Source organism: Trematomus bernacchii, unplaced genomic scaffold (genome assembly GCF_902827165.1).
Source record: "Trematomus bernacchii unplaced genomic scaffold, fTreBer1.1, whole genome shotgun sequence".
Taxonomy (NCBI): Eukaryota; Metazoa; Chordata; class Actinopteri; order Perciformes; family Nototheniidae; genus Trematomus; species Trematomus bernacchii.
Genome location: NW_022987564.1, coordinates 7,843,789 through 7,858,600, shown reverse-complemented (window position 1 = coordinate 7,858,600; position 14,812 = coordinate 7,843,789). Strand labels below are relative to the sequence as shown.

General features: G+C 40.1%; 2 protein-coding genes across 2 annotated transcripts in view; one reads left to right on the top strand and one right to left on the bottom strand.

Annotated features, from left to right (window-relative positions):
* The first annotated feature begins 3,510 nt into the window (after positions 1-3,510).
* On the top strand, positions 3,511-5,858 carry cfap300 (cilia and flagella associated protein 300). The gene is made up of 7 exons (XM_034125254.1): positions 3,511-3,639; positions 3,749-3,830; positions 4,453-4,522; positions 4,667-4,824; positions 4,910-5,082; positions 5,206-5,272; positions 5,545-5,858. Exons 1-7 carry the CDS (start codon positions 3,530-3,532, stop codon positions 5,674-5,676), a joined length of 792 nt encoding a protein of 263 aa, XP_033981145.1. The 5' UTR covers positions 3,511-3,529; the 3' UTR covers positions 5,677-5,858.
* Positions 5,859-6,679: 821 nt separating this feature from the next.
* LOC117477559 (potassium voltage-gated channel subfamily KQT member 4) overlaps positions 6,680-14,812 on the bottom strand; it is a 49,054-nt gene continuing 40,921 nt past the window's right edge. The window contains exons 12-14 of the mRNA XM_034124245.1: positions 11,179-11,310; positions 10,794-10,932; positions 6,680-9,949 (exon numbers count right to left, since the gene is read on the bottom strand). Of these exons, the coding sequence (XP_033980136.1) occupies positions 9,761-9,949; positions 10,794-10,932; positions 11,179-11,310 (460 nt within the window). The 3' untranslated portion in view covers positions 6,680-9,760. The remainder of the gene's footprint in view (positions 9,950-10,793; positions 10,933-11,178; positions 11,311-14,812) is intronic.

Below are 14,812 nucleotides of genomic sequence, written 5' to 3'. Positions count from 1 at the left end.
GTTGTTACACCAAATAGTGTTATCACTCAGAGAACCTGGCCTTGTCTTTAATTGTCCACACTTATTTTTCTAATTTACCACTGTTAATACAAACCACACATCATGTTCATCTGTGTTAATATGTGTGGACTGGAGTGATAGAGATAGGAGAAGAGCTTTCAGTCCAGTCACTTAGGCGTATACACAAGCAATGTTGCTGAAGATAATTATTGGGCAGGAATTTAGAGCATCCTCTAACAGCGTCAGGAGCTTTGTTTATCTTTTAATTACCTTTTTCTGTATGTTTTATCATTTTCCTCTCCATACGTGACATAATTGTTTTGACTGGTTATGCTTTTATAATACAATGACCAGACCAATTTTTATGCAAACATTAGCTTAGCAATAGTAAGAATGTCAACATGTACAACAATTAGTAATTGTGTTTTAATGATGCATTATATATTGAATGTAATGTTAATAAAACTACAAATCTCAAGCTTAGGGTCGTAGGCAGGACTCTAGTCATATTGTATGCAAATTAAATAAAGGTCATCATTTTGTTTTATGGCCAAAAATACAATTTCGGTATGGAAATAATACATTTAAATCTTTTATCTCGTGGGCTAAAATGTATAGGCTTAACGAAATGGTAGAAACACCTTTTAATCAACCCCCAAAAAGGTCCCTAAAATCTCCAAATGACTTAAAAAAACAGAGGTCATAACCTCAGTGTCCTGCTTAAGCTGATTCTTCTACACTGGTTGTGGGAATTACTTCGGATGTTCTCTGGACACGAGGCAGGCAAGGTTTCCATTATGCAATTGTTATCATTCATCAACGAGTGACATAGCATTTGGATAAGATGCAATATCTGCTATTGAATCTGTAAAACTGTCATGGAAACATTTGATCACAGACGGCAAACATTCCTCAGCTGTTACATCTTCTCACCTGCCCCGCCTTATTCCTGCCCGCCACGTTTTTCAGTTTTCATCTAATGAGCATAAATCAAGTGCAATTACAACATAGCAATCAGCAGACAATGAGGAATAACACTTTTGCTTTAATGACTTGACTCAATTATGTCAGGTTATAGCCTGGCTGTACGGTATGAAAACATCAATTTGGCACAATTGTCTTTGTCAATCAATTTCTGGGGTTTTAACAGCTGCATGGGCCCAATTTTCGGTCCATCAAATATTCTCAGCATCAGCTTTCTCCCTAGTCTAGACAAACTAAATTATCCTGTTTTCTGAGAATATAATGTTTAAATACATTTCAGTTTATTACTCAAATTATCATCAATGTTTTGAGGATGGTCTGATTATAAATGGCTAAGGAGTTTAAACAATGCTTGTAAGACTTACCTCATGATGCATTTCAGGCAAAAGATGGACATTTTAATAACCTAAAGGACTTTAAAATCACAACAATTAAAGAGACATTACGTTATCATGACTTCAGGGTGACCATGAAGGACATGCTTGTCTCTCCTTATTGGGAATATCGGGGTCTGGACGTCCCATACTGGAATGTAGATCAAAAAGATACCACATCCTCCACCAACCAGGAATGTTGAGAATTAAATTAGTATTTGAGCCAGGATGAATACAAATATTTGTACGGATATGGAGGGAGTTACAAGGACTAGTTGGAGGAAGGAAAATCCTATGTTTATAAAAAACATACAAGCACCGAAGCATTTGCAGCGGTATACCCTTTACTGGTGGAAAGCAGTACCCTTTCAATGTTATGTAAAAAAAACTGAGATCTATAAATAAAAGGTTGATGGTAAAATAAACCTTGCTCTTTTAGTCTCTGAAGCTCAGGTGTTTCTGTCAAATTGAACAACATTTACAAGAGAGAATAAGGCAAGGGGATGATAAAAACATCTGGAGATACATCTGTTTCGCTTCATAGCGCTGGTACACATTTTACTGATACACAATCATATGAAAGTTTTTTTTAAATCTTTAATCTTAAGGAGTGTACCCAGGAGAGGATGTTGTAAGAAAAAAGTAAATGTGAGAAGGCAATGCTGTCTGATCGGATAAAGATGGACATGCTCAATCACAAGAAAACGTCGCTCATTTATAGTAAATAAATGAAAACCTATACTATTTATTTTAACAAAATAATATATCAATAAAAAAACGTAACATCCCGGACAAGGGATGAAGTTTCCTTTGAGTTGAGATTGCTTCTAATATCAAGAATGAAAATGTGATCTAGCAGAGCAGTTTATTTGTCTCGCTATGACGTTACCTGAGATTACTGACTTGACTATGACTAACAAACCCTGCTGTTTAAACAGTGGTGTGAAGTAACTAAGTACATCTATTCAAGTACTGTTAGGTACAATTTTGAGAGACTTGTACTTTACTTGAGTAAAGCAACGTTTTTGTTGGTACTTTGTACTTTTACCCACTACAAATCAGAGCTAAATTGTGTACTTTTACTCCAGTTATTTAATTCCTTTGGTTACTTTGAAGATTTGGATAAATGATGTGAAATATAATCAACACTCAAATAAAACTTTAGTTACACCTGGATTAAAATTCACAAAATGCAAGCTACCCTGCAGTAGGCTATACAGAGAAATGAAAAACTAGCTGCACCTTTACCAGCTTTGATAACACATTGATGTTTCAATAATTATATTCAAGACATAAAATATATTAAAAAGCACTTGTTGATTTAATTTAGGGCTTGTATCTGATTCACCAGCACCTACTATGGTATGATCTTGCTTGAAGTGAATATATCTCCACTTTCCGAGTTTGATTCTTTATGGTTTTTGCACTTATTGTATGTCGCTTTGGATAAAAGCGTCAGCTGAATGATATGTAATGATATATATTAATTTGCAAAGGGCCAATCTGCATAATGAGTAGGCTACCCTTACTCGAGTATCATTTTGAATGCAGGACTTTTACTTGTAACAGAGTATTCCTATTATGTGGTACTGCTTTTAGTTAAGTAAAATATATGAGTACTTTTTCCAACTTCTTTACAAAAGAAGAAAGAGTGACAACAACACATGAGATTAAATACAATACAGCCTGAGCCAGCATAGTGTTCCTAAAGCAGGACAAGGATGCTCTCTGGTGGCTGTAAAGACATGTCGCCTGCCCCCTTGCGGGTTAAGGTGTATTACCCCCTGAAGTCGATCATTCATTGACAGTGAGTTAAGTAAACGTATAAGGTCAGGAAGACGACACTGGCTTCCAAAAATAAAACGTGTCAGTAAAATTAATTGTAATGCTAGTTTAGCTTTTAGGAGAGTAACGTTACGTACGACCGTTTCCTAGGTAACAAGAACACGAATCTTCAGAGATGGGTTGAAAAAGTGAGACGAGCCACTCTGTTGTAATCCTACGTACCTGGAACAAACTGTCCATACTACACGCTGATTGGCTGTTAGTAAGCAGTCGTGCTGCTGATTGGTTAGTAACGCCTACAACTCTGCCACTTGTTGATGAATACGAGTAGGACGTCATTGCTTTTTGTAAGCTTAGCTAACAACAACCAAAGAAAGACTAACAACATGGCAGGAGATAAATGCGACTTTGAACAAACTTTTTCCTTCTGTCCTCTTCCCTCCAAGAAGTTCTCCTTCCTACAGGACCGAGAGACGTTAGAACTGTTTATGAAATGGTGAAGTATGACATTTAGCCAACTGAAATCTCCCCAGGTTATCTCCATCCTCTATCGCTTCAGTTTTCAGGGTGTATGCTTGCCTAATGGATGTGTGTTTTACTTTCAGGTCCATGCTGGGGAGGGTTTCAGCTCAGACTTACAGCTTTGACCAGTGCTTTTACCCTTACAGCAGTGACAAGTTTGCACTGGTAAGACCCACCATGATAAGTTAGGATACGAGTCTGAAATTAGGCTACAGTAAAACCTGAACATTGGTGATAGAAGTGCCCTACATGGATACTAAAATATACCACAGTGTAGAAATTGAATACTCTTTGTACTTAGTTCAAGAACAAAAAAGGGAAAGTAGGCCCACATATTGTGCAAAATTTCCCATTTCTGAATAATGTATTGCTTTATTTTAAATATTATTACCGGCAGTATTGAAGCATTTATATTTACATTGCTTTAATGTTTCAGCATAATTTATTTGTTGATAATGCTTTGTAAAACTGATCAGTTTTCATAGCAACTGACGTAATGACATGTTGTGTAGTCAAATGTGCAATATTTGCCTTACTAGAGTAAGTATGAAGTAGCAGAAAATGAAAATACTCATGTACAACGTAATGACACGTATCTTAAATTATTCTCTAGTACAGTATTTCAGTAAATATGCTTGTTCCAAAACTTCTAGAAACAATTTGAAACTGAAAGTGATGCTTAATCATTCCCAATCAGTTTAACAATCCCTGGCTGTCTGTTCTGATAAAATGTCTCCATGTGTTCAATCACATGTAATCGCTCTTGATGCCACTCTTTGTTACACAGAGTTTCTTCAGAGATCCCAATGTGGTATCCAGTCTGAGAAAGACGGAGGCCGGAGCCTGGGTGCCTCTTGGTATGTCATGTCCCCTAGAAAGAAATCCTTTCATCACTAATAGTAGGAAATTAATCTCATCTGCTGCTGTACAATATTTGCAGTCAAACCCCGGAGGAATGTCTTTGACTTCTGTGTGTTTGTGTGTGTGTGTGTGTGTTGTAGACAAACCCATAGTGTCTGTTGCTGTGGAGCCTGTGCCGTGCACCAAGGTTTCGATGGAGCTGTTTGACCCGATCTACTCTTGTGGGATCCTGAGGCCTTCTGGACATTTAGTGAAATGCCTTCATGATGTCTACCCTGACTATGATGAACTCAGACAGGTTACTCTCTTTTCTCATCCACACATCTGTCTGAATCTAAATATATTGTTCAGCATGGAGTCAGTCCAAGTCTCTGTTTCTCCAGATGTTGCAGGAGGAGGACTCTGAGCAGTACCGTGTGTTTGGGAGAGAGGAGCGAGCGGAGCTTCTGTTTCGCCTTTTCAAGCACCTTTGTGTTGGAGGAGAGCTCTGTCAGTACGAAGACACCATCGAGCCCTACATCAGCACCACAAAGAAAATCTACAGAGACCTGATCAGGTGGGCAACATCTGACCATCTTCTATCTGAATACATACTGTCCAACAATATAAACACTTAGTGAGGTTATTCGATACATGCTGATTTAATAATAACACTTTAATTCTACCCATTACTCTGTAGTGTTCAGAAGGATCCAGAGACTAAGAAGATCAGTGTTGTCTCCACAGTCCTCAAAGTCTGCGCCTATGTAAGTGACTGGTTAATGTCTGTTTACATGCATACATGTGCACAAACATTCGAATTGACTGATGATTGAAAGTCATGAAGTGGCTAATTAGTATTTTAACTAATTTACTTTACTTTCAACAAGTGTTTAACAGTGTGGTACCACATCATGCAATATTACAGACTCTGCAACCCAAAAACGTTCAAAAAATGACTTGATTAAGAGTGGCACAGGTGCAGTTTTAACTTGAATTGCACATTTCACACATATATTGTATTATACATCTTCTGCAGGATGAATCTGGGCGATGTTACCCCGGAAGACGAGAGGAGGATCAGACGTTTGCCTATTTGATTGTCGACCCCTTCAAGCGTCATGTGACTTTGTTCTACCACAGCTACGGTGTAGGAACCTTCACTTTGTGACAGCAAAACACTGGAAGCTGTCCTGTAAAGCTTTATTCACTCCTGGTGGACGTCTGTATGCAGAAACATGTGAGCTAATACTGGAAGCTCAACCTGGATATCTGTTAAATTATTTGTTTCAGTAACAAAGGAGAAGGATTCATTATTTTGTTCAATTAAACTTTGTCAATAAATCATTTTTAAACAGCCCTGATGAACCCTTTTTTTGTGGTCTAATAATAATCAGCAGTTAACATCCTGCTCTAAATGTTGTTGAACTCAACATGGCAGTGCAACAACTTAAAGGTTCCCTATTATACGGTTTTTCATCAATATATTATAGGTCTCAGATATATATACAAAACATGTCTCTGAAGTGTTTGGCTCCAAATACCAAACATAATCCCCTCTGTTTCAGCCCTGTTTCCAAAGTGCTGATTCTGGGTCTGTTACTTTAGATGAAAATAAGGTGCCACTCCCAACGCCCCTCTGAGAGATATTTGGTTCAATTGAACACAGTGGTGCTCTAGGAGGAGATTCAGGTGATAAGGTGTGGGGGGGGGGTTACCTTGGTTGGTGATTGGCTAATGGTTACACAAGCCAAAACATCGTTATGACATAAAGTGGCCAAAATCTGATCAGCTCATTTTCGACAGGTTTTTCTATAAAAGGATCAGGACAAAAAGTGAGCGAATTTCTTTACACAGAGGGGACACATGTTTATGTATAAAATACAAGAAAAAGTGGATTTTGCATAATAGGTGACCTTTAACATAAAATAATATCATGATTTTGGTCCATAATCCAATTCAAATTATGATTAGGAAGTTTTTAATAATGCTACATTCTTGTAAAAACATAAAGGATTTGGTATTACCAAATACTTTACACATTTCAACCTGATTTCAACCCCCTGCAATAAAAGCCATTCCGTAAGTGTCAACCATCACACAGTAGATAATTTATTAATAATACGAATAATTCAGACAAAAAAGAGACAAGTCAACATACAGTCCAAAGAGCTTTATTGAAACAAATAAATTAATAAGTTAGTCAAGTGAGCTAATTTATCCTCAGCAGATACACTTTTTGTATCTCTTAAAAAGATCTAATATAAGTGTGCACTAGATTAAAAAATAAGAAAAGCGCCATATTTCATCAACCAGTAGCTACATCAATTTGAATCGGTAGACTTTGTTGGCTTCAGCGTATTTGCTTATTGCTTTGATCTGTTTCATTTTAACAACACTTCCAATTCCTAAGAGAGCAGTTAAAGGGCAGCGAGCTGGAATGTCAAATGGCAGCAAGTCAGTGAAAGATGGATGGTCGCACATCATGAAGAAGAGCACGTGCAGATTGAGTCATGCATAGCATTCAGTCAGCTGGAAAATCTCCACTGTTTCTCATACTTGGTTTCCTAGACTAGCGCCCCCTAGTGGCCTCAGAGGTAGTTGTGTGGAAGCCATACTTCTCTATGTGACATGCTTATGGACGGATCATGCCTGCAGAGTCTCCTGTGACCATACAAATGTCCATGCCTGCAGGTCTGACTGCTGTTAACATACAGTAAGGGACTCGATGCTCGGAGGCTCTGCTGGAGTTACAATGATATGCTAAACGCACAGTAATATACTCAGAAAATATCAAAGGTTGCAGCAGTCATAAGAGACTAATACCCTAAAAAGTACATATTAAGAACAATTTTAATTTCTTTAAATAGGTCAAGGTTTTGCGAAGAAAATCTATTATGTAAAATACTTGGTTAAAGCAGCATCTATGTTTACATTTGAAACAGAAAGCCGCTCAGTTACAGAACAAGGACATAGAAGGCACAGGTCACACTTCCTTTTTATGTCTTGACTCATGACTTAACAGGAGACATCCTTATTGTTTCTTCTTTTTCTAATACTGGGGCCACCACGAACAACAACATGCAATACAGTGATCTCACATTTTCATGAAGCTCAACACTCCAGGTGACAATGAAGTGAAAGCACTTTTAATGCCCCTAATAATTCCTTACTATAGTTTAGGCCAAAGAACGAAGCAACCTGGTATTTTTCTACAAAATGAATGCAAAATGTGTATGATGCATACTGTAAGCTCTGAAGCGCCATTAGACCAATGAAATACATTCACTGTTTGAAGTCTGAGCTTAGCTTGGATGGAAAAGTGGAGCACCTGAGTCAACTGGTTTGACTGGAATAAATACATGAAGGGACAGAAGAACTGTGTCCACTGGCCAAATACAATATGGTAAATATTTTCTTAGTCGAAGCTGGCAGCAATTATCTGATGACGTTTAAAAAAATATACATTATGAGCTCTGCGATTGGTGAGTGTGAACCTGATCAGCTGTGTTTAGTTACAGTTGTGTCATCCATGATTCAATTTGACGGAAAAATGCTACATTTATTTGACGATCGTATCTAACTTAATTAAATATATTAATTTAAATCCTACATTCACTTTAACAACCAAAATCATTTAAAAAAAAACATAACACTTTGCCATATGGGTTACACAAAATCGAGTGCATGAACATAATTACAGTAAAGAAATCAAACACAAAGATAAAAAGACAAAAAGGTGTTATATTCATCAAGTGCCAAAGTATTTAAGTAAAGGAATTGCTTTCTTTGCGTCTGTGTGTGCGTGTTTGTATGTTTGTGCGTGTGTGCACTCTCCAGTTTTGTCCACAAGCACAGAACGTTAACTGTGCATCTAACATGTCCAAGAAAGAAAACAGAAAAGACAGAAGAGAGTAAACAGCCAGTAACACCTATGGGTGCTAACCTGCACCCTGTCTGTTTGTAGTGAAGCTGTAAGGCTGGAACCATTTCCTAAGACACGTGCATTCATGAGGATAATGGCCTGGAATTCATGCGTTAGACCTGGACGCCTTACAGGTGGTTCTTTGTTTAAAACTGGCCAGAGATCACATGCCGTCTGATGACTGTAGGAGGGAGACTCACCCTCCTTTAGTAGAAGAGGATGAAATGGTAAACCTGACCTGAGGCTAGATGTGATTGATGAGGAGAAGTGCAGACATTTTTTTATAAATGTCTAAATTCAGACCGAGGGTCAGGGAGGTTTCATCTACAGTAACATGCATGTCTGGGGGACGGGCTGCAAGACAGAGAGAGTTAAAGGGCATGATAAAAAGACAAGGGGACATTGGAAAGAGGGGACTTCAGACCAGTTAAAGGACATGTTGGCTCTATAAAATCTTAACTACGTAGGAACATTCCTCACTTGAATGCCAGCCAAACAGGGAATAATGCCTAGGGAATTTTTTTTTGCAAGTGGGCTTGATAGAGACGTAACATCTGGGAGAGGGAATGAATATGAAAACAAACAACAATGTACAGTACACATCAGTCACTCCGACTCAACATTATGGGCAATCAAAGCAGGATTTACACATTTAAAATCTCCACTGTTGGTTAGGAAGGTGTACCGCGGAGGTTTGGTGCTTTGGCGAGGGGGCTATCGAGCCAGGTCCAAGGGTCAAATTATTTTAGTGTCAAAGGCTCCTTTAGTGCTTTACTGTTTGTCTGGTGCTGGGAAATGTGTAGGTCGGACCCATTACATTCATCACAGCCATGCTATGGTACAGAACAAATGACTGGCATGGCACTTGCAGCACTATTTACGTCAGCAAACTCTCAGTCAGTTGATTCAAGCAGCCATGAAAAAAGAAATGGGATGATGAGAGGGGAAAAAAGACAAGATTTCTCCAAATATACAACAATTCATAGTCTGACTATCTACAGTTAAAAGCTTTAAAAGAGGCATAGATATATAGCATGAGGTGAGTGAAAGTGGTTCAGTATTCAAGTCATATTTGTTCATGTGCCTTCTCTTCATCTCCATCCTCATGTAGTGGGTGTTCAGGTGGAGCCATCTGCTGGCCTCCGTCTGGATCTGCTCTGGAAACACATTCACTTCAGGAAAAAGGGGGAGGGTGGAGGTTTGAGATGAAAGGGTAGAAATCATCCCAGACAGATATGAAATGATGGAAGACATTAAGGTGAGGACCCAGCCGCAGGAAGACATTCTGTAAAGGGTTTGTGAGTCTGTGTTGGGACGACTCGGCTCACTGTCAGTCCAGGTTGCTGCTCTCGGAGATGTTGAGCGTGTTGGCGGAGGGGAAGAGGTCTTTTTGGTCCATGGGGCTCTGGTAGTCAGATGTCAGGTCGGGGTCCAGGAGCGTGGACAGGGTGAAGTGGGACGAGCCTTTCTGAGAGTAGAAGCTGAGCAGGAGGTCCAGCTTGTTCTCTATGGACTGTACCTGAACACACACACACATAGATGTGTCCAAATGTGACTTTCTAATTCATTCAATTTCCTTTTTTACTGTTGTTTATTGCACTTTAAATGTATTTCCAATGCCTGTATTTATATTTACATTACTTGTACTTACAGTTGTCTTTTATTACACTAAATGTATGTTACTACCTCTGTTACTAAGGAGGAAATGGAATTACAGGAAAACTACTGGATCGCCATGAAACATGGTTAAAGGGTGCAAAGAAAAACTCATGAAAATATGAATAAGATTCATATCACGGTGATATCACAGGGTGGAAAGTCACATTATGTATCATTTTGGTGAACTCTGAGATATAGGGCAAGATATTGGTGCTGCATTCACGAGGCTCCTGGATGTTCGGTAAAATGTGTTCATTAAAGGGACAAATTCAAATGAACGCCTCGTCAATTTGTAGAGATATTGGCGTGTTATTAAAACAATCAACCGTGTTGTTTCCACATGACGACTTATAGCTCTTAATTACATTGAAGTCGAAAGAGTAGGGGTTGATCTAAGGAGCACATGAAAGCACCATTGGCCTTCTATTTTCTTTTGGTTCTGCATGTTTCATTCTAGTTGGACTGTATGTCTGTTCCTTGTCTTGCATCTTGTGAGCTGCAGAAACGAAGGCTACCAGAAGAAAGCCCACTTTGTTAGTTGAACAGGGACTTCAGCTCTTAAATGCTAACATGACTTCGGGCTCTAAGTTTCTTCCTGCACTTTCAATGCCAGCCTACAATACTGAATGAAAGCGAACCATTGTGATCATGACACACATGTTGGTACAGATGATTGTTTATAAATGAAACTCTTCCGCTGTTACCTGTTTCTCCACTTTTACAACACGTCCCATCATGCTTAGCTCATCCAGTGGGTCCAGTTCTGGCGGTGTTTTCTCTCCCTTTTCAGAGCGCATTTTCTTATCGGTCTGGACGGCTCCTCGTCCAATTATCTGGTCCACCCTTTTTACACAAACACAAACAAATGACCATAAACACAAAGATTCATGGGACTAAATCTGTTTCCATTCCTGTTACTTGACGCTAATGAACATGCTGCTGACCATAGCTTCATATTTAAAGCTCAGACATGCAAAGTGGAATTGATCGAGTTCAAAGGCACACAAGAAAGAAAGCTGAAATAATACTTTGAATTTGTACTAAACAAAGTATTTGAGATGTATTTGTTGTTAAAGGTATGACATGTACCTCATCTGCAGGCTCTTGATACGGCCCAGCATATCCAGGTGTCCTGCAGAGTACTGCTCGATGACGTCCTTCACATCGTACGGACGCAGCGTCTCCTTAAACTTCCTCTTGGCCACAAGAAATTTTAAGATCCTGCACAAACACACCAGACTCGCTGTTATCATTCCTCTGAGCAACTGTAAAGAACCCCAAACTGCACACACACACACATATATGGACATACAGTAAACCTTTGGAAATATGCACAGGCAGGAAAACTATCAAACGGTGCGTGAGACCCTGAGAATACCAAGATTTATTACAGTCAGAGTGACCTTATCGTTCACAAACAGCCCCATAAAGAGAGCAGAGTTTAACCGTGTGGATATATTGTGATGATGACAACATCTCCCAGAGACCTTTGCTTATCGGCAAATGCTGTTTCAGCAATTAGCATCAACCCTAACATAGTAACACACACAAACATCTCTATCGGAGCTTCCTGCTGTTCCTGCTCTTTTGTCAGCATGCTGGACCACAGCTGCTCCCCCTCACACACATCCCGATGTGGGGGAATCACACAGAGGAATGTTGGCCCAGCACTGCCAACGTATCACTGACAACATAACAGAGTCGGTATTTTTGGACGTCACGATGGAGGGAGTGGAGGATGTGCAAGAGATAATTGGGAGGGAGTGAAGGGAAGTTTAAGCATGTGTGTGTGTGCCTGGCTCTCTGTTTTGGGTGGGTCACTCATTTCACATCTTATCACTCACAGGATAGGCGGCTCTGAGATGCTGGCTCTGCAGAAGGCCCGGAAACACCAAATGTAAGCGAGACAAAACACACACACTCAAGCTGTCATCTCGCCCTGTGATGGCACAAGTCAAGCCGGGTGAAACGGAGGAGTGGAAAAGAGTGTGAGGGAAAGGAAGAAGGGCATTTTTTTTTTTTAAAGGAAACCCTATCTCACACACGCAGGCGACTAAGTCCACTGTAATACTCCAACTTGCATCACAGGACGAAGAAAATAAATCGCTAAAAAGGTCAGAGGAAGCAGGGGATCAGAAACAGCTGTCCTGAGAAAACGTCACACACACACAACTGCACCCACACACACACACACACACACACACACACACACACACACACACACACACACACACACACACACACACACACACACACACACACACACACACACACACACACACACACACACACACACACACACACACACACACACACACACACACACACACACACACACACACACACACACACACACACACACACGTGGGCTTAGCAGAAGCAAGTGAAATCTGAACTTCAGAGAGGGGTCAGTTTCTGAAAATAACCTTTGTTGAGCTCTGCAGCGCTTGCATTACAGCAGCCACATGCAGCGACAGTTTTGTGTAGTGACCGGCGCTGCAACACAGGGGGAGAGAAGGTCTGAGGGAAGGAGAAGAAGAGCGAGAGGAGGAGGAGGAGGAGGAGGAGGAGGAGAGGTGGCCTACAGCTGTAAGTGCGCTCTCCCCCTCATGCAGCACTGTTTCTTGATGACTCCTGTGCTTTGGGTATTTTTGCATGCGGACTTTTCTTATTTTGCAGGTAGATGCAGAATTTCTTTTGCCAGGGTGGGTCTCAGGTGTGTGAAAAAGAAAAGCTTTGTGGTGGGGGGGTTTGATTTAGATCCTAGGTTTCTTCAAAATGCTGACTCTTTCTTAGTTGATAAAATAGCTTTTATAATACATGGTCAGGTCTGAGTGTGGCCCCCTCTCCCCCCCAGAAAACGTTCTCCTACAATGCAACATTTACTGGCACAGCTCACTGAAAGATATTATATCTTCCTAATGTAAGGAAGTTGAGACGTTACCACGCGGCGATGATTGGAGGGACAGGAAATGTCATCTGTGCCCTGAAATGCTTGCATAGCTAGTGCAAATATTTCTGCAATTCAGCAAAGGGGGATCCATGATAGTCTCCAATGGCAAGGTTTAATCTGTGACTTAAAAATGACTGTTATGCTGACAAGAATCCAGGGTGGGGCAACAAGTGTGAGCCTCTGCAGGGAGAATCTGACTCTCCAAAAGATAAGAATATCTACCTGCTCGGTGAACAAAACTAGTGCAGGTACAGTATGTGGATTCAATCACAAATATTGTGCATAAACACTATATGACTTTGAAAATATAACAGCTGAAAACTGATGAGGATGACCAGAGATCAATCGTTAGAAATCATAAGCAACTCTTTACTTAATAAAGTAGCTAAAAAGCAAACCATTTTTGGAGTCACAGGAAGAGAGCACAGAAAAAATATCAAGCCTTGTTTTTCCATACTCCTTTTCTTTGTCTTCTTCCTCTTCTTCCCCTCTTGCTCCCGTTGCCTTCCCCTCCGTACATAAACAGAACACTGTACTCATTTATCCGAGCAGCCGGGCACTGATAAACCACATGTGCCTCTCTAAAGTGAAGGCTCAGCACTAAGGCCTGCTGCGTAATTCTGTGTTTCACAAACATCAATCATGAAGCTCGGCAAGGCTGCTGTGTGTGTGTGTGTGTGTGTGTGTGTGTGTGTGTGTGTGTGTGTGTGTGTGTGTGTGTGTGTGTGTGTGTGTGTGTGTGTGTGTGTGTGTGTGTGTGTGTGTGGTGTGTGTGTGTGTGTGTGTGAACACAGTGAAGCACCTGCTGATTGCACACCTGCACTCTCAATAGGAACTCCCTCTCTTCTATTATGTACAGCGCAGAGCTGAGGTCAGAGCTATCTGCTGAGTCTGGTGCAAATTGAGGAGGGGTCATATTATACCGTATCAGTGGCAAAGTGATATCAAACTAAAATTATCATGTTGCATCCGGCTGGAGAATATCTAGCGGTAGTGTTTTTACTAAGAAGAAACCTCCAATATAACAGGAGAGCTTCGATGTTTTTAAGAGGAACGTATTTCTTTACGGATTTTAGCCGGCTAAAGCCAGGCCGTCTCAAATAATCAATATCAGTTTAACTGTATGCTATATTTTGAATATTTTCAATACTTTACCTCGCTGTCAGACAGCCCTTTCCGACAGGGAGAGCTGTTATCTATGCTTTCTTCAAAGCAACCAGACTCCTTTGACAAAATCAGTAATCATTAAATATTGGTTTATCAGGAAGTTGGTTTGTGATAATGTGTGTAACCGGCCGCCATCTACAAAAGCTACATTTACAATTAATTGGATAAGTACCTCAAACAGCCACACTCGATAACATTCAAACTATCCCATTAAGTGTTAGCACACATCAGGTTCAGACAGCAAAAGTTGTTTTACTAAAATAGACTAGTTACTTCTTTGTGTAATATTGTAATCATCATTACCAGGATGGATCAATCCAAAATGTAGTAAAGATGATGACATATCTAGACTCTCTTACACAATAGACAGAAGCATTTACCACAACACTGTTGACAATTTGATTTTACTTGATGGATCAATAATAATAGTTCAGATGGGTGCACAACATGGCGTTTATTTCAAGGCACATACCTACAGTACGTTCTTCCAGAGCTTCACAGAGTGCATGTGCAACCACACAGGCAACGTCACGCTACCCTGAGAAATGCTGTGAGGGAACAGCGCTGACCGAAAGAGAGTCGATCTAATGCGCTCTCATCAAA

Coding starts and splice junctions, on each gene's coding strand:
- cfap300 (XM_034125254.1), top strand. CDS start 3,530: ATGGCAGGAGATAAATGCGACTTTGAACAAACTTTTTCCTTCTGTCCT. Junction 4,825..4,909: donor ACTATGATGAACTCAGACAG/GTTACTCTCTTT, acceptor CTGTTTCTCCAG/ATGTTGCAGGAGGAGGACTC. Junction 5,083..5,205: donor ATCTACAGAGACCTGATCAG/GTGGGCAACATC, acceptor ATTACTCTGTAG/TGTTCAGAAGGATCCAGAGA.